This window comes from Vanacampus margaritifer, chromosome 7, assembly GCF_051991255.1.
Source record: "Vanacampus margaritifer isolate UIUO_Vmar chromosome 7, RoL_Vmar_1.0, whole genome shotgun sequence".
Taxonomy (NCBI): domain Eukaryota; kingdom Metazoa; phylum Chordata; class Actinopteri; order Syngnathiformes; family Syngnathidae; genus Vanacampus; species Vanacampus margaritifer.
Window position 1 is genome coordinate 10786261 of NC_135438.1, and position 20753 is coordinate 10807013.

At 42.1% G+C, this 20753-nt stretch overlaps 2 protein-coding genes across 4 annotated transcripts in view; one reads left to right on the top strand and one right to left on the bottom strand.

Annotated features, from left to right (window-relative positions):
• Positions 1 to 321: 321 nt before the first annotated feature.
• Positions 322 to 14443, bottom strand: ecpas (Ecm29 proteasome adaptor and scaffold). The gene is made up of 49 exons (XM_077570046.1): positions 14332 to 14443; positions 12932 to 13062; positions 12168 to 12284; positions 11973 to 12091; positions 11378 to 11527; positions 11077 to 11257; positions 10868 to 11007; positions 10660 to 10738; positions 10451 to 10570; positions 10276 to 10361; positions 10119 to 10194; positions 9992 to 10041; positions 9776 to 9842; positions 9592 to 9714; positions 9207 to 9310; positions 8981 to 9104; positions 8818 to 8898; positions 8521 to 8737; positions 8363 to 8454; positions 8146 to 8280; positions 7908 to 8067; positions 7657 to 7829; positions 7462 to 7563; positions 7218 to 7341; positions 6881 to 7026; positions 6654 to 6708; positions 6426 to 6540; positions 6264 to 6332; positions 6045 to 6162; positions 5746 to 5913; positions 5569 to 5648; positions 5237 to 5342; positions 5093 to 5140; positions 4902 to 5020; positions 4668 to 4818; positions 4506 to 4571; positions 4187 to 4276; positions 3212 to 3278; positions 3044 to 3135; positions 2868 to 2934; positions 2603 to 2800; positions 2278 to 2489; positions 2163 to 2206; positions 1838 to 2030; positions 1624 to 1771; positions 1420 to 1525; positions 1247 to 1335; positions 1089 to 1160; positions 322 to 929 (listed from the first exon to the last, which is right to left on the bottom strand). The coding sequence occupies exons 1-49, from the start codon at positions 14351 to 14353 to the stop codon at positions 790 to 792; spliced, it is 5532 nt and encodes a 1843-aa protein (XP_077426172.1). The 5' UTR covers positions 14354 to 14443; the 3' UTR covers positions 322 to 789.
• A 1660-nt stretch (positions 14444 to 16103) lies between these two features.
• The window catches only part of kdm4c (lysine (K)-specific demethylase 4C), a 30733-nt gene continuing 26083 nt past the window's right edge, over positions 16104 to 20753 (top strand). For all 3 annotated transcript variants that reach the window (XM_077570047.1, XM_077570048.1, XM_077570049.1), the window contains exons 1-4: positions 16104 to 16214; positions 18765 to 18931; positions 19011 to 19186; positions 19610 to 19724. In XM_077570047.1, coding sequence (XP_077426173.1) covers positions 18788 to 18931; positions 19011 to 19186; positions 19610 to 19724 — 435 coding nt within the window. In that variant the 5' untranslated portion in view covers positions 16104 to 16214; positions 18765 to 18787. The remainder of the gene's footprint in view (positions 16215 to 18764; positions 18932 to 19010; positions 19187 to 19609; positions 19725 to 20753) is intronic.

The window sequence follows — 20753 nt, forward strand, 5'->3', positions numbered from 1 at the left end:
AAATTAAAGAAAACATGGAACCACAATCAAGGAGAAGGTGCTAAGCTAGTGCAATAAAGATTACAGAATTAACATGTGAATGCAACACTGTGCACCTTCCTCTTCTCCTCCTGGGCAAAATGTGAATTAAGAGCTTTCTAAGTGAGGCGATTCACATGTAAAGTCCACTTTGCTTTAAAAGTGGCACCACTAGGACACGTTTACCAAATGACTGCATTGTCTGCAGTTTGTTGCCAACTTTCAACATGAATGATACACCAAAAACACAAGATCGATGCAAATGGAGAAAATTATGAAGACATTTCAAGTAAGTCAAAAAAATCACTGTTGGGACAAGGTTGTTTTTATTTCATTTGTGACAAACAAACAACTGAAGCATATCACTTAAACAGGGTTGTAACTTAGTTTCAGGACCTGACAGAAAGTGTCGCCTCATTCATCTTACGAACAAGAGCCGACCAAAGTTTTCTCCTCCACAAGGTAATAAGTCAAGAATAATAGAAGCGTTGTCATCTTTCAACATTCTGGCAAGTCTGCCAAGGTAAAAGAGTTGTCGATATTTAACAAGTAGACAAAACATAAAACAGTAGTAAAAGCCCCTCTTTGGGGCTATAGTTAGACAGTGTCAACCACTCTGGTTCATCACATTTACATGTAGAATTAGAATAACTGTCCAAAGAGCCAAATAGAAAGGACACTACAAAAGACAACTTTCACACAAGTTGTGTGATTATTACTTTAACCACAAAGTATGTGTGGCTGGCTTGTGGTTTATGTGTGTGTGTGTTTTCAAGGCTGGCTCTGGATGTGCCTGCGCAGCTCTTGGGCTTTGTCCCTCAGGTCTGGTCTGCTGTCTGACTGAAGCGTAGACAGAGAACGCTGCAGCTGCTCTCGACTCTTCACCGACACGCAATCCCATTGTTCGCTCTCTGGAACACACACACACACACACACACACACACACACACACACACACATGCGAGTAAAACTACCAGTCGTATAAACAATCAATCACCAACCGGATGACACCCTTAACAAGATGATGTCAAACATAAAAATCAAAAGTTGGGATTGGAAGCTCCCTTTACCTCCAGTTCTCTTCACAATCAGCTCCACTACGGACAAGGCCTCCGTCCTCACAGATGAATAACTTTTGTTTTCTGGTAAGAGAGGAAAACCGCACACGCGCGCAGGTGAAGAGGAAGCATATCCGGTCAGTGTTATGATAGTGACGTGAAATATTTACCTAAAGGATGAGTGAGAGCAGCACAGGTGTCGGTTAAGATACGCGACAGCGTGCTGACGTCGGCGCTGTTCTTTTCGAACAACAATAATCTGCGGAGGGGGGGAAAAAAGAAAAGCAATATTCATGTTATGCAACACCATGAAAGTAATTTGAGGTGTTTTGTATTTACTTACCCCTGTAAATAGGCCTTCATGCAGCGGAGAACGGCAAGCTGCACCTTCCATGTGCTCAATTGCAGCTTCTCGCACATGAGGCTACAAACCTCGACCTGGAAATGAGCTGTCAAAAAAAATAAAAAACACACACATTGCACATCCAGTAAAAAAAAACAAAAACGTTTTCAGATATCAGAACTTTGCAACGTGACGACAACTCACATTGAGTCTGGGGGTTTTTAGGCCAAGTCTTTCCCATGGTGTCAAACGCACAAAGCAAGACTTCAGTCTGCAGTTCTTTCTCTTTGCTGGTGAGGTCAACCTCCTCCTCTCGTGACCTCGGTGACGCTGCGCCGCTCTCTGGACAGCTCTGCCAACGAGGTTCAAATGCCCAAAAAGTCGGCCATAAATGCTGCTAAAAGACATCCCCTTTTACCTTCTTTATCAGAGGGACGAGGATGTCGGTCATGTCGCTGAAGCGGTCCTCCTGGCAGCTGTTCAGCACGTCGCCGGCGCAGCACAGGGCGGCCATTTTGTACAGCGGACTCTCCTTGCGACATTCCTTGAGGACCACCTCCAGCACCTCGGAGGTGGTGGGCTGGCCGGCGCAAGGCTTCTGTAGCTCTGTGCTGCAAACCGTACGTGGAGGGAAACAAAAGCAGGCGTTTTTACAGTGACTATTAAAAGTCTACACACCCCTGTTCAAATGCCAGGTTTTTGTGATATAAATAAACGGGACCGAGATAAACCATTTTAGAGACCTGCATTTGGAGACAACTGATCCAATGGCCTTCAGTAGTTCCTCCTAGGACAAAAAAACAAAAAGCATCATTTTTTTGGGGGTCCTAACTCTCCAATTCTGTTGACGGCCATTACCTTGCCCGCCCACGTGCGTCCCGCCAGGCCCTGCATTAAAGCCGTCAGCACCAAGCCCAGGTGTGGCGCCACCAGCGAGCCGGTCTGTTCCTTGGCAACGGTTGCCATGGCAGCTGCGCCCTGAGCTTTCATCTTCCAAGACTGGGACTGCAGTGCCTTCTGGGTAATGGCGATGAGCTCAGTCAAGTAGAGTCGGATGCCGCCGAAACTTCCTGGGACCCAAGAAGTACTTCATAGTTAGGTTATATTTACTACCAACTATAAAGTGTTACTAAAGGCTAGGACTGAGCTGGCTCGTTTAGCAAAAGATGCTAACGTTTCTCACCGGGGACATTCTCCTGCCACACTTCAGCCCACAGGGTGGCGTCCTGACTCTCTCCTTTCTCCTCGTCGGCGCCGGGCGCCTGATGCATGCCCAGGAAAGCCAGCGGCAGAGCCACCCCGGCGTGGGCCTTCAGCACGTCGGGGCTATAGTGGCTGATGGCGTGCGCGGTCATGGCGCAAGAGGACTTGTACACGGGCTCTGGGAAGAAATCGCAAGGATTGGTTAGTTCGGAAAATGCAACTTGGGTTTTTTACTGCTGCCTCACCTTCTTTCTCCAGGTACCAGGTGTTAAGCTTCACGAGGAGCTTCTCCACGCTGCTGTCTTTAGCGGTCTGATGGGAGCAAAACAAAAGGGCTTGTTAACACATAACTACAAGAGAGATCAATGTGTTTTTTCCAAATAATTAAAAATTAGATGAACGCGGAATTCAAGGTCCCCACCCTGACTAGATGGCCCAGAGCATAGGCGAAGGCTTTCTGAACCACGGCGCTTCTGTCATGGATGCCACTGAGCAGAGCGCTCATCAGTTTACCTGACAACACCAACAAAGCGTTAGTATCGTGCTTGGAGAAGAGGAAACTGGACGAAAGGAGCGGGCAGGGCGGCACCTGAGTATGGCGTGAGGTCCTGGGGACACTGCACTGTGAGGGACACAATAACACTGGCACAACCTCCCTGCAAAAAAAAAAAAAAAGACTCAAGTAGTACATAGCTCATCTAATCCGTAATTTTGTGTAATGCCACAAGATGGCGCCAAAGTAGTGATATGTGCCAAGGAAGTATGTTGGAAGTATTCTGGGTGGGAATCTTTGAATGTCTCACGATTTGATTTGATTCAGAATAGATTTTCGATTAAAACTGCTTTGATTGACAATGATTTTTGCTTCAATTTAAAGATGTTCAAGGAATCGTAATGATTTACTCCAGTCTGACTTGCTCATGCTAATTAGCATATAACTTTTATTGGAATAACTTGATTGGGACTTTTTCCTTCTACTCTCTAATGTGGCTACAACTTAACAGTGTATCCAGACCGCGTGGAACCACACTGCCCCCAAGTGGCCAAATCGGGTACAACATGAACAGCGCTCCCAATCAAAGGCACACACAAACAAAGGGAAGACAATATAAAATAATTTAAATAAAATCGATTTGGGGACATTTATAATAGATTCTGAATCGTATTAAATCAGAATCAATTTTTTTTTTTTTGCACAACCCTAGGAAGTATGTTGCTTTAAAACGGGCCTGAAAACATTTTATTTAGAAAGGTCCATCACTTTTAATTATTAGATTTTAACCCTGTCTTTTTTTTAAATAAAGTGTAGCAATTTGAGATCATGTTGATGAAAAGCACATTATAAATTGAATCTATTATTAAGCGATACATCTTGAGACTGATATTTTCGAGTCAATAACATTGTCGTACATTTACACCTATTAAAATAGCCAATTAAAATTCTTATTGGAGTGGTGGTGGGGGGCGTTTCTTACTTGGGGTTTTTCAATGTTCTCATCAAGGCTCAGTTTCAACCCCCTCAGTATTCAAAAACGTAAGGATTGCATCTGTGAAGGTCCATTACCTTGGTGCCAAGCCCGACTCCACTCTTCAGCAGCTCACACAGCCTTGGAACCAGCTCCCCCAGTACGGTAACGTCAAGGTGCTGCAAACACTGAACACAACACGCATACGCAAACACACTAAGAAAAATGTGACGTGAATATGTGGTGTGTTTGAAAATTTAGGGGTTTGTCCTGCCACAATTGTCACATTCAATAAAGCCAAGGCAGCAGGATCTCTTTATACATAGTTGATCATCTGGTGGACATTGGCGGGCGAAACTCATATTTTGGCCTTGAAAGCTATTTTCTGTAACATACAACATCTCAAAATGTTCTTACCATGTTAATGGTTTCCATCATTGGCGAGGACTTGGCAGCGCTGAGCCTGGCAGCATCCATGGCACTCTATCAAAAATGGAATAAACAACTATTAAAAAAAAAAAAAAAGAGTTTTTAAGCTGCCACACCTGCATGAGGATTCTTCACGACAACCGCTGTTACCTTCTCCTGCTCTGTGGCTCTGAGGCTGAGGTAGTTGAGGACCTGAGGTTCCATGGTGCTCAGGGCCTCCAGGAGGGCCGGGATGAGTTTGGAAGCGTGAGGCTTGAATCGGGCGCCGGCTGTCTTACTGATCTTTACGAGGGTCTGGATGCTGGCACCAAAACAAAAGGACAAACCATTTAGAAAGGAAAGAAAGGCACACTTACACGATGAGAACGCAATACAAGATGTTACCTCAGCGAGCGAACCTCAGAGACATTGCTGACTATACCCTTCTCCAGCAAGGTGGGCAAAAGTGCTGCCACGGTTCTCTGGGCAGTTGAGCCGGTAGACTCGCACATACGACTGCACACCTGCACAGAGAGTCAAGTCACAATGGGTTCACCTTCCATTCATTCGGGAAGGGAGCGATTAAAAGCTTTTACCTTACTGAGCGTTTTCAGTGTTAGATCCGCAGCCTTCCTCACAGATTCCTGAAAAGGCGATAAATAATTGCAGGCTCCAGAATACAGCGGCACGTGTGATGATCTCTCATAAATGACATATTTTGGTGTCTTTTTTTTACTCACCTTGATATCATCAAGGACTCTGAACAGAGTCTCCCACATTTCAGCCAAGTGATCGATGAGGTCATCGGCTTGACGGCCTCGAACCAAGTCGTTGAGGGCCAGACAGCTGTGAGGAAATCAACACACAGGGAGGGATTGACTAAGATTGCAAACAGCGGGCGCTAAACTGCATGATTACTCACGCTAACAGATAACGCTAACTATTAGCATTGAACCACACTGCTTAGCAATTTAGTCGGTTTGGCCGTGCACAAGCAAACCTTTACTAATTCGGGCCCAAATTGAGGACATATTTCAAAATATAAACCAAATAAGACAGACGAGGAACCGACCTGGACTCCCGCACTCTCCAGGTGTTACTGGTGAGGTTGGAAATGACATCATGCAGAATCTCCTTCAGGTGTTTGTCCACCTGAAATCCACCAGAATAAACAAGAATACATTTGAATGAATGTAGCCACATTTCTGAGGATGTTTCACATTTAGGATTGACACGAGGCTTCTCCTACCAGGGTCTTATCAGTAACTAGAGCATCCCAGATGCTGGTCATGGCCTGGCGAATGCTGGGGTTGGGGTCAAACTGGTAGCGGTACAGTCGTGGCACCAGCTGAGGGAGGAATGGAGCCAGCTGCTCTCCGGCTTTGGTGGCGATCATGTGAAAGCCAAATGCAGCGCCCTGAAAAGGAAAGGGCGCAAAACGCGGCCGGTATTGTATTCTGCTCTGTATAAAACGGCAATGCTAAACTCATTTTCAATTGGTTGGTTGTGACCGTCTTAATAGGAGAGGAGAGGGGAGGAGCCAGTCACCTTTCGGGAGTTCCACATGGCGTGATGGTTGGCCAGGTTCATGAATTTGTACACGAGATCGGGCTGGTTCAGGTCACTTGCCAATGAGCAGAGCTCTTTGTAGGTAGACAAGTTGTGGCTGTTAAGCATAACAAACATTACGCAATACATACATCATGAAATTGGCGACATCACAGAATCAAGTGACAGAAAATACGTCCGACATATTGGAATGTTTACCCATCGGGTGTTTTGCCAATTCCCTCTCCTTGGAACACCTGCGTGTCTTCTGAAACTGCGTGCTTTACTCTGTTTGGAAAGACAAACGTAACGTTAATGTAGAGTGAACGTTAGCTCTCATACCTGGAGCAGGAATGGTTATTTTAGTTTGAATCCTCTCACCTTTTGCCAGTCATGAGTGTTTCCACTAGGGTGGACACCAGTTCCTGCTGGTCGACCTCTCCACCCATCTCATAGACCAAGCCGAGGCCTTTCGATGCCACATCCTGACTCAACTCTAAATCAAATAAGAGATTTTTTTTTTTTTTTTAGGTATTTAAAAGCGTACAAAAGGTGCAACAATGCCTGGCTGTTGTTATAAACAGCAGATTTGGGTTAATTGTCTCTCACCATCTGGGTCTGAAAGAACTGAGATGAATGCCACCTGGATCTCTTTCAAATGGGACTGGAAGGGAAAAGAACACCAGAAAATGGAACTTTGGTTTGATTAAGGAGTGATTTGAACTATGTTTCATACAAGAAACATGGACTATTGGTTATGGGAAAAATAATCTGTCTATTTTCCATATCCTGTTTTGACTGTAAAGAGGGGGGGGGGAAGGAAAAAGAACACATGCCTTGATTTCTTTGTGTTGGCTGAGTTTCTTAACCAGGGAGAGAAGCCAGATGCAGGCTGCCTGCCGGACATGAGGGTTCTGGCTAGGAATGTACTTCGCCAACACAGAGTTGAGGACCCAAGGAACCACGTCATTGTTTTTGACATCTGACAATGAAAGCAAACCATTCAATTCATATTTATTTATTTTTTTAATCTCTGCATTGTCTGCTGATTGTCAATGCAATGCACCATTTGTGTGTGCTTGCCTATATTATACACTACTAGTACATATGAAGATGATATGAAAAATCCTTCAAAGTCTGAAAGTGTGACTATATGCCAGCTACACTTCTTACTTGATGGTGGGCTGTACTGGTCTTCAGTGCAGGTCCATGGATCTCTCATAGCTCCGGAACTGGTGCCTATCGCAGCAGTGGTAATTGCTTCTCCCACCGTGAACTGCAACTCCACTTGCTTGGCCTTGGTTTAAAAAAACAAACAAAAAAAACATTAAGTTAACTTATGGATCACTGTGATCCCTGTAAAGGGGATGATAGTCAAAGCCGTAAACTTGCAGTCCCAACAATCTACGTGGCACACCTCTACTGAATCCATAAGTCCTTGTAGCAGCTTCTTTTGATGAGGGAAGTCTCCGTCTCCCACTGGCAGGTAGCCCAAAGTCTGGACTGACCGCTCCTTTATCTAGATCAAGTGAAGAAGATAAACACAAAAAGTGGGTAAGCCAAGTGTTGATGACATCAAGAAGAGTGATTTTGGCAAGTTCCGAAACGTTACCTTTGCACTCTCCTTGCCAGAGGGGATGCGAGCAAGCAGGTTTTCTACAATGGACAGTTTGGTGAGGCCTTCACCGTCCGCTGGAATCAGCAGAGCTCCATTCCTACCAATTTCTCCAAGAGCTGTACATGCTGCTATTGGCAACAATGGACTACTGTTCTCCAGGAAAGAACCTGAATTGCAACACACAAACACTTCACGATAAAGAGCCGGAATGGAAAGAGACGCAAAATACAAAATCACGTACGCACCAACTGTCTTTGTCGCCATGGCGACAATGTCATCCTCTTCCTGAGAGGGGACGCTGTGCTTGTGGGCAGGCTCACTGGATGCAGCAGCTTTCTTTTTGCTCATGTACCTTCCCACCATGTAGCCAAGAGCCAAGATAGCGCCATGTTGGGTCTCAGGACTCTTTTGAGTGGTAAACAAAATGCATTCACAGTTAAGCAAGGGAGACTTCAGGATATCAAATAGTGAAAAGTGGCTTACGCGGTTGTCTTTGGTAATTTTGACCAAGTTGTGCACGGCGGCCTGCAGATCATTGCCCGTCATGGTGGAGACCACCACAGCGTACAGCTGGGCTGCAAGTTCCCTCATGTCCTCCTTATTTGTGTTCATCAGACTCTGGAGAGGAAAACATTATAAGATGAATGGATGAATATATGCAACCGTGTCATATAATTGTATTCATATGAATAACGCTGACCTTAATCCATTCAATTTTATCAACAAACTTGGGAGCCAGTTTCTCTGGGCAAACGGACACCACCTCCAAGAGATAGTACATTACCGGAATTCCTGTTTAGAGAAATCATTTGTAACACATACACAATACAAAGATATTTGATGACTAAGTCTGGCTACCTCCAACGGCAGACAGAAGCTGCTGCAGCAATTCCAAGTAGATGTGAATAGGATTCGTTTCAGCGCCCTTGGATCCTGAAGATGGAGGCTCAGAAGACAAAAGTGTGCGGACGTAGTGGCCGATGGCTGGCGCGTCATCCTGCATGTCTGTAAGTCGCGAGGACTGTGGCGTGGTGCCCGCGCTGTACGCCAGACACATCCTCAGGTAGCGCATAATCTGAGGATAGACGGGAGCAAAAATATGTGAACACTGCACTACAGGTGCAGGTTGAGGTCAAGATCAGTTATGGGGATTACCTCCGCAAAGGCAGATGGATTGAAAGGAATGGCTGAGGTTCCAACAATATATTTAGCTGGAGTCTTGATTCTCTGAGATGCCTGGAAAAACACAAATGTATTCAAAATATATTACAAGATATGAATCTTAAAATAAAAAATAAAAAAAAGACAAGAGTCTCACCTTGTCTTGAATGTAGGCCACCATGTCAGGAAAGGAGGGAATCGCCTTAGGCCCCTCCTTCTCAGCACTTTTAGTCGGAAACGTCCTCAACACCTTCTGAGCCTCCCCAGACACCTCCTCGCGCCTAAAAACACAAAACAGAACCACGTTGTAGTTAGAAAAATGCCTTGAATCATTAAATATATGCACATGGAACATGCCATGACAGTGGGTGGTTGGTACTTACGGGTCTCCAGCAGCAAGCAGCAGCAGGTATCTTGATGGCACATGATCAGGTCCGAACACTGTACTGGCAAACTTCATGGCAACCTGGCGAACTTGGACCTCAGGCTTGAAAACAAATTAATAATAAACATTAGTTGACAATTAATTACTGTGCTTCCTCAAACAAAGTTCTAGATGCCATGCGCAATATATTTGCTGAGTGAATAAATAAATGCTGCACTTTAATTAGCCTCTTATTGTCCCTTATAAAAGATGGTGCTGGTAGGCTGTTTTAATTAAGTGACATAATTATTTGAACACTGATAAAAAATTTATGAATTCATCTTATCACTGTGGAAATACAATCGACTTTAACCAAGCCAAGAGATTCGCCTGCTCACACTCACCTTTGCAATATACGCTGCCACCAATGCCTCCATCAGGTTTAATAGCGCCCCCTGTAGGTTGGCATAAGCTCCAACCATCATAGACAAAGCTTCCTGGATGGCAAGGCGAACATCAGGCTCCTCCTGAAAACATACAAGCAAGACTTTTACAATGTGCTCCCATATGCATAGTTGAAAAACTCACCTTGCACATAGACTCGAAAAATTGCTGCACTAGTGCAATATCCTTTGTGAAGAGCTGTGGCATACGGCTAAGGGGGAAAAAAATGTGAAATTAGAAAACCTGATAGCTGTGTTTATATATATATATATATATATATATATATATATATATATATATATATATATATATATATATATATATATATATTTTTTTTTTTAAAAAGTGTGTTATTATTACCTTGAAAGTTTTCCAACGGCAGAATATGCAACACATAGTAATTTCGGATCCTGTGAACAAATTTTCTATATTTAGTAGGAGCATTAAAACAACAACAACAGTAAATGTTAAAAATTGTTGTATTTACCTCTTTGTATTCATTAATAAGCTTAGTAAGGCCATTCAGCAGCATTAGGCCTAAAGGCTTATTAGTGTCAGGGCACCTGAAAACAAAAGGAAACTCAATTTGTTTACATTTGTTCATCGAATGTAGTCGGTCGACTGAGAGGAAAATGTTTTCTTACACCATACAGATGTGATGGACAAACTGCAGGGTGAGCGAAAGCAACTTGTTGTTGGTGTTGGCTCCAAACAAACCGTCATAAACAACCTATGAAAAACAGGAACAGACAAATTGTATGCATACAAATCTAGCAAAAAATTATAATTTTGTGCAATAAGGTGCCCAATCGAACCCACCTGAATATTAGCTGGGAAGCACTCGGCAGCAAGACGCGAGCGTAAAAGATGCGGCAGGATCTTTAACTTGACTCTTGTGCTTACTGGTTCATGTTTCAGCTCTTGCTTCATAGTGCCACCCTGAAAAATCATCCCACACCAGTTTCAAATACCGCATATGATTCTGAGACCCAATCGCTGCTGGTGAGCATTTCAGCAAGCTCGCAAACCTTTGTTTTCAGAGGAACATCTCCCAGGTACACCTTGTACATCTTGTTAATTATCAAAGGATTATTCCAATCAATAATGCTGAAAGACAAAACAAGACAAAAACAATTGAGTGGACAAATCTTTTGACCTGTTACACAATTAAAATGTGAAATGTTGCATTTTAAAAGTATACATCTGACTTATTCAGTAACATCTCAAATCACTGACCTCTGTTTACTTTTGAGCTCCAGATCAGCTGCAGTGGCCACACTGTGTCGGGTGTCGCTGGACGCCACCACTAGGTGCACCACCGTCTCCACTTCTGGAACTTGCTTTGCCTCAATGAACTTCACTATGCCCAGCTTACACTGTAGAAACAAAAAAAAACACAATGAAGCCTTATACAACGGACAGGCAGCAACCATAAGTGACTGTACCTGCTCGAGCTGTTCAGATGTCCACTGGGCTTCTCCAATGACCCTCTTGGCGGCATAGATATTCATCCCTGGGGGAGCCTGGGGGAGACTCTGCCCGGGCGCAGCCGCGGCCGCCCCATCAGCAGAACCTCCTTGAGAGGAGGGCGGTGAAGGACGAGTAGGAGACTCGTTCAGCACAAACCTAAACAGACAGAAAATCAATAGTGTTGATACATTGCCAACGATTACCTTCACTATATTACATAAGTGGAACTAATGTGCCACGTTCTTTAAAAGTCAGACCCCTGGGACACTAACTCACCCATACGGCATCAGCAAGACGTCCAACATGAACTCCAGCAAGAGCTGTACTGTCTTTGGCCGCTCACTTAAGTTAAAAGGAGAGGCGCTCTTGGAGGCGTCTGCTGGATATTTCATATGGTAAAGAGTAGGAATCAGCAGGTGCATTAGGCTAAGAGAGGATGGAGAAGAGATGCCAAATAATAATTCAGTCAGGAGAGGGGAGGAAACAAAAAGGCTGAAGTCAAATAAAGAGGATTGGTGGGCTTCGTGATCTGGTGGAAAACTTCATGCGAATACTGTACAGTGGAAGCTCCGGGTTCAAATGCCCCTGAAGGTTTGGGAAGTTGAAATTCATTGCAATCTCATGATCACATATTAGCTGAGGTGTCAGCAAGTGATTGTTACATGTAAACAAACAAGTGCAGTTTTCTAGCAGTTGTTAGTTCGTCCATTGAAAAAAAAAAAAAAAAGAGAAAAAAAAAAAGAGAAAAAAAAAAAGAATTCATAAACACATAGTAGCACATCCAGCACCCTCGAACAAATCATGTTCCACCTCAGAAGTTCCACTGTAGAAGTTAAGAAAAAAAATATATAATAAAAACGGGATGTCTTACCTGTCCTGCTGAGGTTGTGGTTTGCCTTCCATAGCGGTTAGCAGGGTGGGGGCCAACTCGCACTGCTTTCCCACCTCCAGGCGAGGGTAGCCCATTTTTATGTAGATGATTGTGAAATTCTGAAGGGGAGAAAAACATTAAATCTGCACCACCACCTGCAGCACAATGTCTTTATTTGAAAATGTGACACCACACCGTAACAAAGGAGGCTGCTGCAGGGTCTTGGTACTGAACCAGCAAAGTTTCTACTGGTAGCTGAATCTTAGGTCTGCTTTTTATCCTCTTGTTCAGGTGGACTAGAAGCTCCATCACCTAGCGCGAGAGACAGATAGTACCCAAAATGATGTTACTTTAAATCAGACGCTCACAAGTTGTAACATTTGGCGCACCTTCATAATTTGTTGAAAACCCCAATGCATCTCACCAAGTTGTTCTACACCACTGCAAGGTCAATGCAAACATCCAATTTCTATAGCACTTGTCCTTTTCAGAGTCACAGGTGTGCTTGGCATATATTGGATGACTTCAAGGCTTCTAAAAAAATTACCACTGTTTCGACACCTCTGATTTAAGCCATACCACTTTTTACACCCTAAAATAAGCGGAACTGAAAATGTTAAAATTCAAACGATGCCCAACTCTAATAATCACCGCTGCGCCGTTTGACAAAAATGACTTTGATGATTTTCAAGAAGGAAGAAATTTGATAGGTAGAGAATATTTGGCATTTATCTATACATTTCCTGATGTCCTAGGAGTCATATATATATACACCGGTAAAGACATACACAAATGGTGCTAATCCAGGTAATGGATCTCATTAGATTACGCCGCATGTGTACCTAATATTGTAAAAATAATGTGCCTTTCAGAATCTGTCTTGATTTAACGGTTTTGACTTTGGAAAAGCATAAAGCAAGGATGCAATATTCAGGCACGAAAACTTAAAGCCTTCTTACTTTCTTCCGCACACCCTCCTGAACACTGGAGAGTTTGAGGAGAACAGGGGGGAGGAATTTGGAGATAATGTCCTGAAGTTGATCATCTGTCTCTGCATGGCCCAGGCGCAGAAACACCCGCTCCAGTTGATCTGTCAAAAACAACTTCATTAATTATTTTTGTTCATGTTATCAGCAGTGAAAAAGATTAGCTATCTTTACTTTAAATTGCGACAGGTGTGTGCTGACTCCCATTTAAGACAATTTTGTGTCCACTGTATGCCCGTAACATAAAGCAACAGGCAAAACAATTAAATGCTCTTGATTATGTCAGAAGGTACAATTTACCAGTTTATACATAAAATGTTTGTGTTTGTTCAACTAAATGGGCCAATAGTTTACTCTTAGTAATTATGTTGTAGTATATTAAGACCAGATCATCATTATTTCCGCCCGGTATGAGTTCACATAAACAGTGGCGATTGTTTTGAAATGATATATCTAGATGTCATTTTTTGTATCACAAAAAGATGACATTTAAACATGGTTTATTAGACCAAGGATAACAAACGTGGTGGCCCACAGGAACCAGAAAACCCCCCCAAGGACCTCATGAGTAGTCTTCAGGCTTGTTCTATAAATAGCTCTCCAGTGATAGGACGTTGTGATTTTCTAGTAATGTAGAAGTTCTCATTTGAAATGTGAACATAAATAAAAACAACATCATTAAACGTTATTTGAGCAAATTTGCTATTTCGTAGTAGGTATCTCCTCGCATTAATCACTATCAGAATTTTGACATCAGCACAGTACTTCAATGCTGAATAAGATTTGGGTGTAACCAGCCAACGGGACTTCAACCTCCAGCTTCCTACAGAGTCGACGAAAACAAAAATATTTTATCCAGCAATAAAATGCATGTTATCCAAGTTTGTTTGATAATCTGGTCCTGTCAGCTGCTTTGTATATGAGTCCATTTCCCAGCCCTGCCTGCTGTTTCTTGGCATGGTTCCCCGAGCGGCGACAGCTCACACTAACCACGCATTTCCCTATTTCTCTCACATAAAACGACGCTTATGCACTTACGACACCGTGCAAGAATACGCTTAAATGTCACACACTTCCATTTGTTAAAGCCCCATCCCGTTATATCACTTGAGCAATGTGTACTAAAAACCGTTTGTGGCACATTCATTTTTGACCATGACTGGGCAAACGGCCTTGTGACGATAGTTAGCTAGCAAGTGCTACTTAGCATGCTTACAATTTTGCATTGATCTCTAAACGCGCTGTTACCTAAATCGTCAAAATCAGACCGGAGGATAACTTGAAGCGTGTTTACACTTAAGTACACCTTACACAGCCAAAAAAAAGTCAATGAAATGTGATGTGAATCACTGTTAACGTGCACAGAAACTTACTGAGTTCATCCTGGGCAGCCATGTTTGCAAAGGGTCATGGGCGACCCCTACAGATCGTCGAGTGTCACTGCAGGAACAGCTGCGTATGAGTTACCTCAAGCAGATCACAGCACAAACGTAAGTAGCGTAAATAAAAGTAGGCCAATTCTCAAATCAGCTGTCATGCTGTTTAATTTACAACCCCAAAAATATATTCCATTAATATGTGTATTAGCGTGGTTGTAACTTGTAGTAGCGTACAACTGCATTGCATCATTCTGTGTGTTATGTCTAAAATTTAAATTTTGTACATAATGTAAGAACATAAAATCAACACTTAATATCAGTGCAGTTCTAAACTACTGCAAACCATAATAGTGAACAAACACATAGCATGTCAATATGTATTAATCGGGCAGAACTGAGCATTTCAGTACACATACTCGTCCTAGGTCAGCGGGTGGGCAAACTTTTGCTAAATGGACACATTATTATTATTATTTTAACGAACAGATACGCTAGGTCATTCGTAGATGCGGTTAAAATTTGTTGTTAATTGTATTATTTATAATTAACTTCATCATAACTTATCAACCAATTATTATTAAAATTAAAATGTTTGAGAACTAATTCTCATTTACAAACATGATCTAGACAAGAAGCCCAAACAGAGCACATACTTCACAATACAACTAAAACAACAAAGCACAACATAATTATAAAAAAAGAGGAGAAGGGCACTTATGCTGTTCGATCCCCCGCTCTCCCCAAGTCATGTGTCGTTGTGTCCTTGGGCAAGGCACTTCACACACATTGCCTCCAGTGCTACTCACACTATATTTACTGTATGGAAAGTGCAATGGTTTTGGTGGTGGTCGGGGGTGTCGTAGGCGCACACTGGCAACCCAGGGCAGCTGTGACTACTTAAGTAGCTTACCGCCACCACAGTGAGGATGTGTGAGTGCATGAATAATGTATCAATTCAATTGTGAAGCATCTTTGAGTGTCTGGACAAGCGCTATATCAATCCAATGCATTATTATTATTATGTACAAAATGGATTTATTTTATAAACATGTATTTTCTTATTTTCTCGAATTATTTACTAAAAATAAATAAATAATTTAAAATATAAGTTGCTGTAGAAAAATGAATACAAGCACGATTAACTGACTGATACTGTATTAGGAAAAATGTCTACATTAATACCACAAAATATAACAGGATTTATGATATAAAGTAAGACGCGCCATGCTATGTGGCTTATAGGGCCTAAATTTGCCCATCAGCTGGACGTACACAGCAATATTGGCTCACACTAAATTTTCAGGTTAATGGTGTGATTCGTGTAAAAATAAATATGCATAGTATTTTAATTATTCCAACACGTTGCCATTTTGAAAATGTAGCGTTAAACGGTCCCAAAATTTGGTTACTTTGAATATTTTAAGAAAATACTTAAATACACGTTTTATGAGTGTAGGGTATTTGACAAAGAAACATTAATATGATGCAGTTGTATTTCACTGTGCAAACACAATAGGCAAACACACGCCAGGTTTGTCTCCGTCCATATCAGTTAAATTGGAGGATAAAATGATTATCACGTGCGCCTGTTCTAAACGCATTGTGATTTCCTGGGATTACAGGAAATTACAAATGATCTGATCATTTGAAAATGTAAACGCATATAAAAGTTTACATACACAAGTGTTGGATATGGTTCTGGGGGTTTCGGCTTACGTGCGCGCTCCCGCGAGGCTTCGACTTTTGACCATTGTCGACGTAACACCGGAATACTGTGCACGCGCAGCACCGAGAAGCAGGAGCAGTTGTCATGTGAATCAGCTGGGCCGAACTAGGAAGGGGATAACAACATCGCGGCTCACTTTTTCGAATTCAAGGTAATGCATATTCTTGACATTTCTTCTTAGGCCTCGCAGATGATCGTGCTTGGCGGCTTAAGTGTGTGCATCTCCGCAGGCTTTGTGCGTTTCGTGACTCATTTGCTCCAAACAGCTAATAGCTAGCATTGCTAGCTAGATAAGTTGGCACGCGCTGATGCCAGTGGACAACTCGCATTGTGAGCCCTCCTTTGTTTGCTCATATACCAGACAACTTTGCCGATAATTGCAATAGTGTTTATGTCAGGAGGATTTAAAACAGGACCACTTACAGTTCACCCAGTTGCAAATAGTAGTAGTTTGTGGGCCCGTGTGTGTAGCCTCCTTGCGTGGTGGGACATTTAAACCCCTGCTCGGTTGTGCACTCACAAGTTAGCAAATCGAGTGGCTTGCTCGTGGTTGACTGTTTTAGTTTCTTTATTAACAGTCACGCGATACCCGCTGATTCTTTGCTAGCAAACCCGTATTTTAACATGAAGCCAAAAGATTTATGAGCTAGCGAGCTGGGCTATTTTTCTTAGCCATTGCTAGGAATCAAAACAAAACGTAGGCTAGTCAGTTAGCCGAGCAGACAAAAAATATGGACCGCGTCGATTACACTTGGTTAATGGTTACAAAAATAAGCAAGTTTATTGGAAAATGTACTTAAGTTACGTGCCATGTTGTTAACTTAATTGGCATTTTAATTACTGATGTGTCGACTGACGTAATGCACGCTTTATAAAGGATAACACGCTATGGCCGGGACAATGGCGAGCAATGTAAACAAAATGTAGCAACAGTTAATCTTACTCAGGACAGATCGTTCGTTTCAGTATGAATATGTGTTACGTAAGCACGTCTCAAGGCATTGCAATGAGACGCAAGTGGACGTACGTTTAAAAACCACATAAGTTGCAAACAGGGGCAACGTGTTTCTTTGTTTGTGGTGGAACTGAACTCACTTTTGGGAGTGGGGTGGGCGGATGGGGCAAATCCGAGAGGGTCCCGTTTGGCATCATGAAAGGATTTGAGGCATCAATCTAATTTATTGGGATCTCTACTACCACCCGGTGGTGAAAATGCATATTGCATATATACCTCATTTTGTGAAATCTTACTCTTATCAATCCATGTGCGAAAAGCTAAGTGCAAATGTTTTTTATATTGCAACATTTCTGAGAATATCAGGACGTGTGCTCGGGCATTTGAAAGTAAATCCAAACAAAATTAATTAAACATAAGATGGTGTAATTAAGGGATTTTGGTTAACATGTCTGCCTCACAGACATGTGGTTTGGGGTTTGAATCTCAACCTTACAGTGTGAAGTTTGCATTTTCTCCCCCCATACTTACATAGGTTTTCTCCAGAGTGTTGCGGTTTTCTCTTCCCGCAGTCCAAAAATATGCATGCTAGTTTAATGGAATGGTTGTTTGTAGAAATTTGCCATGTGGCTGGCGACTAGCTGAGAATTTTTGGGCGAGAGGTGCTGCTCACCTGCATCACTAATGAGGAAAAGCGCTCTAAAATATAAATCAATTAATATTTATTATGAGAAAAACATAGCTCCTTCTTTTGGTCAATTTTTCAGGGGGGTTTCCAGCCATTTACACCGAGTACTACTTAAAAAAATACTTGGCCCTCCTATTACCACCACAAGTTAGTTGATTTGCGTGTAAAAAATACGTTTTCATAAATCTACTATTCATGAAATTTCTGCTGGCGGGTTAGGTCAGTGTTTATAACAGGTGTGGGCGTCTGTGGTCCTTGAGGGCAGGAGTCAAGCATATTTAGATCAGGATTGTTATCAGGCTTCTACAGCGCTTGCTGATGTGCTGATCATTTGATTCAAGTGTGTTGGAAGAGGGAAGCGAATAAAACATGCAGGACTCAGGACCGGATTTGCCCACCCCTGATGTATAAGGCACGTGGTGGTCTGGACGGTGCCATACTGGCCCAGGGCCCTGTTAATGATTCAAGTAATATGTATTGCATATAGAAGTTAAATCACTTTGTTTACTTAAATACATGTTTGAACACAAATAGCTGTTTAAGATTAAATGTAATTGTATTGAACTTCCAAAATTAAAAATAGAACAAATGTTTTATGCTGGATAAAAAAAAAAGTCAATACAATTTTATGCTCCGTTGGATCATTATGTTCCACGTTGTACCACTAGAGGGAGCCCGTGTACCACAGTACTAGTATAAGTTCATGGTACCTACCACTTTGAGAATTCCAATGATGCAATCAAATACAACTGTGTAAATAGAACATTTTTAAATCAATCCCTCTCTGGCACACTCTTTAATTTCAACATTATTACCTTTTTAAAGGCTACACAATTCCTGTATTGGATCTTGTAGCAGTTAATGTTGTGGCTGGTGACTTAATTAGATTTTTTTCTAATGGTTTTTCATCCAGTATGACAGCTAAATTCACACGTGATGTGCCATCTTTAATGATTATGGGAACTCCTAACTTTGTTTGACTTTGAGATACCCCTAATATAATGCTTTGGAGCATTCCACCTGTAATATCTTAAGTATTATCCCCCGCCTCCCCCCAGGTTCCAGCTGATGAGGCGACAGGATGGCGGGAGCAGAGGTGTGCACCCCTGCAAACCCCACCTGCAAGATTATGACCTTCAGGCCCACAATGGAAGAATTCAAGGACTTCAACAAATATTTAGTTTATATGGAGTCTCAGGGTGCACAGCGCGCAGGTCTGGCCAAGGTATGAAGTCTTGCCCATTTCCTGTTGCTCTTCCCAAAAGCAACAAGTCCATCATTGCTCTCTTCTTTTTTTTCTGCAGGTGATTCCTCCTAAAGGCTGGAAGCCTCGTCGTACCTATGACGACATAGACGATTTGATGATTGACGCTCCCATTCAGCAGATGGTGGCTGGCCAGTCAGGCCTTTTCACTCAGTATAACATTCAGAAGAAACCACTCAGTGTGCAGGAGTTCAGGCGACTAGCTAACAGTGACACGTGAGTATACAGGACAATAGTCAACTTGGCGTCCTAAGGCATTGGGCCATTGTCTCACAAGACAATACCTGCGGTTGGCTGGTAACCAGTCAAGGGCGTGCACCACTCCTCACCCAACGTCAGCTTGGACAGGCTCCAGATCACTATACTAAAATAATAGTACTTGAGAGGGTTGGGTTGTTGCTTTTTTTTTTTTTATATATATATACTTTTGATGACATTTTATGTCAAAAAGTTACGTTATTTTTACCTGCTGACATTTCTTGGCAGACTAAGATTACCTACAGTTTTAATGGTCTTATCAACATGTCATCAATAGCATAAGTAAATGCATGGAGTTGATTTATCAGAGTATTTCCAACAATGCTGCCAGAGGTTTTACTGAATGATCATATTGTTCAATTAAAGTTCTCTTTTCCACAGGTACTGTACGCCTCGATACCTGAACTATGAAGATCTCGAGCGGAAGTATTGGAAGAACCTAACGTTCGTGTCGCCCATATATGGTGCTGATGTCGGCGGCAGCCTCTATGACGAGGTTGGTTGAATTATTTAGAAAGAGAAATGTAGTATTCCCTGTTTTTTCGTGTCTTTTCTTTGGAGCCAATCCCATGCTGTTTGTGGTTTTTGTGTTGTTTTTTTCTGAGACACCCTATCATGCCACAAAATACTGCCACAACCCTATCTAAACAGTAATTTGTGTCAAGGAAATATAGTGTTACCATGACTTACAAGTGACCCGGCTTCTGGGTTATTCAAGAGCCGTTGCTCAGCCAGTATTTTGCTTTGATTTGGGAGCATAAATATGAGATATAAGTGCTAAATGGTGGTTGCAATTGCAACTGACTTTTCAATTAGAAGAAGTTTACCAGATCATGGAATAATTCTTCAAAAAAGGGGCTTCATGATGTTTATTGCTACACCAGCTGAAGTTTATTTTTAAACTAATCATAAAGCAAAGAGAATGACACATTGTGTATTTAAAACTGCCTCATAACTTGATAATGTTTTAGAAAAGTCTGATAGCTTAATGCTAACACTATGCAGAACACCATAGACAGGTTAGCAAATAGCATCAACTTGCCGGTGTTTTAAGCAATGAATAGAAAAGGTACATTAATGCATGTAGAAAGACAGTATAACAATACTCCAGCCTTTATCCTCTGCGAAGAACAGCTAATACTACAGTTTACTAAGTCTGTTGGGAAACTCTTCTTCGTGTTTGTCTGTATTCTACTGAGCCTGGTGGCCAAGGCGTCCACACCGAAAGATTACAATTTCATTTTCATTTCATTTTATTTAAAATAGACAATGCACATTGATGAACAACAAATTAAGTTGTAAAAATGCCAGATTCTAGCAGCAGTTGCTAATTTGCATCCGTAGTCCCCTATACATATATACATTAAAATACACATCACAAAGCAATACAAAGTCAAGATAAAACAAATGCGGAACTGGAATGAATTAATGGCATTTTAATTCATTTCAATGGTTAAAGATGATTTGAGTTACGAGTGGTCACTGAATGAATTAAATTTGTAAGCCAAGGCACCAATGTATGTTG

What these genes read in the sequence shown, in the direction of transcription:
- ecpas (XM_077570046.1), bottom strand. Translation starts at nt 14,353, where the DNA reads ATGGCTGCCCAGGATGAACTCA. An exon ending in TCTGAGGTTCGCTCGCTGAG is followed by an intron (nt 4,819 to 4,901) that starts GTAACATCTTGT and finishes TTTTGGTGCCAG; the next exon opens with CATCCAGACCCTCGTAAAGA. An exon ending in GACGCACGTGGGCGGGCAAG is followed by an intron (nt 2,207 to 2,277) that starts GTAATGGCCGTC and finishes TTTTTGTCCTAG; the next exon opens with GAGGAACTACTGAAGGCCAT.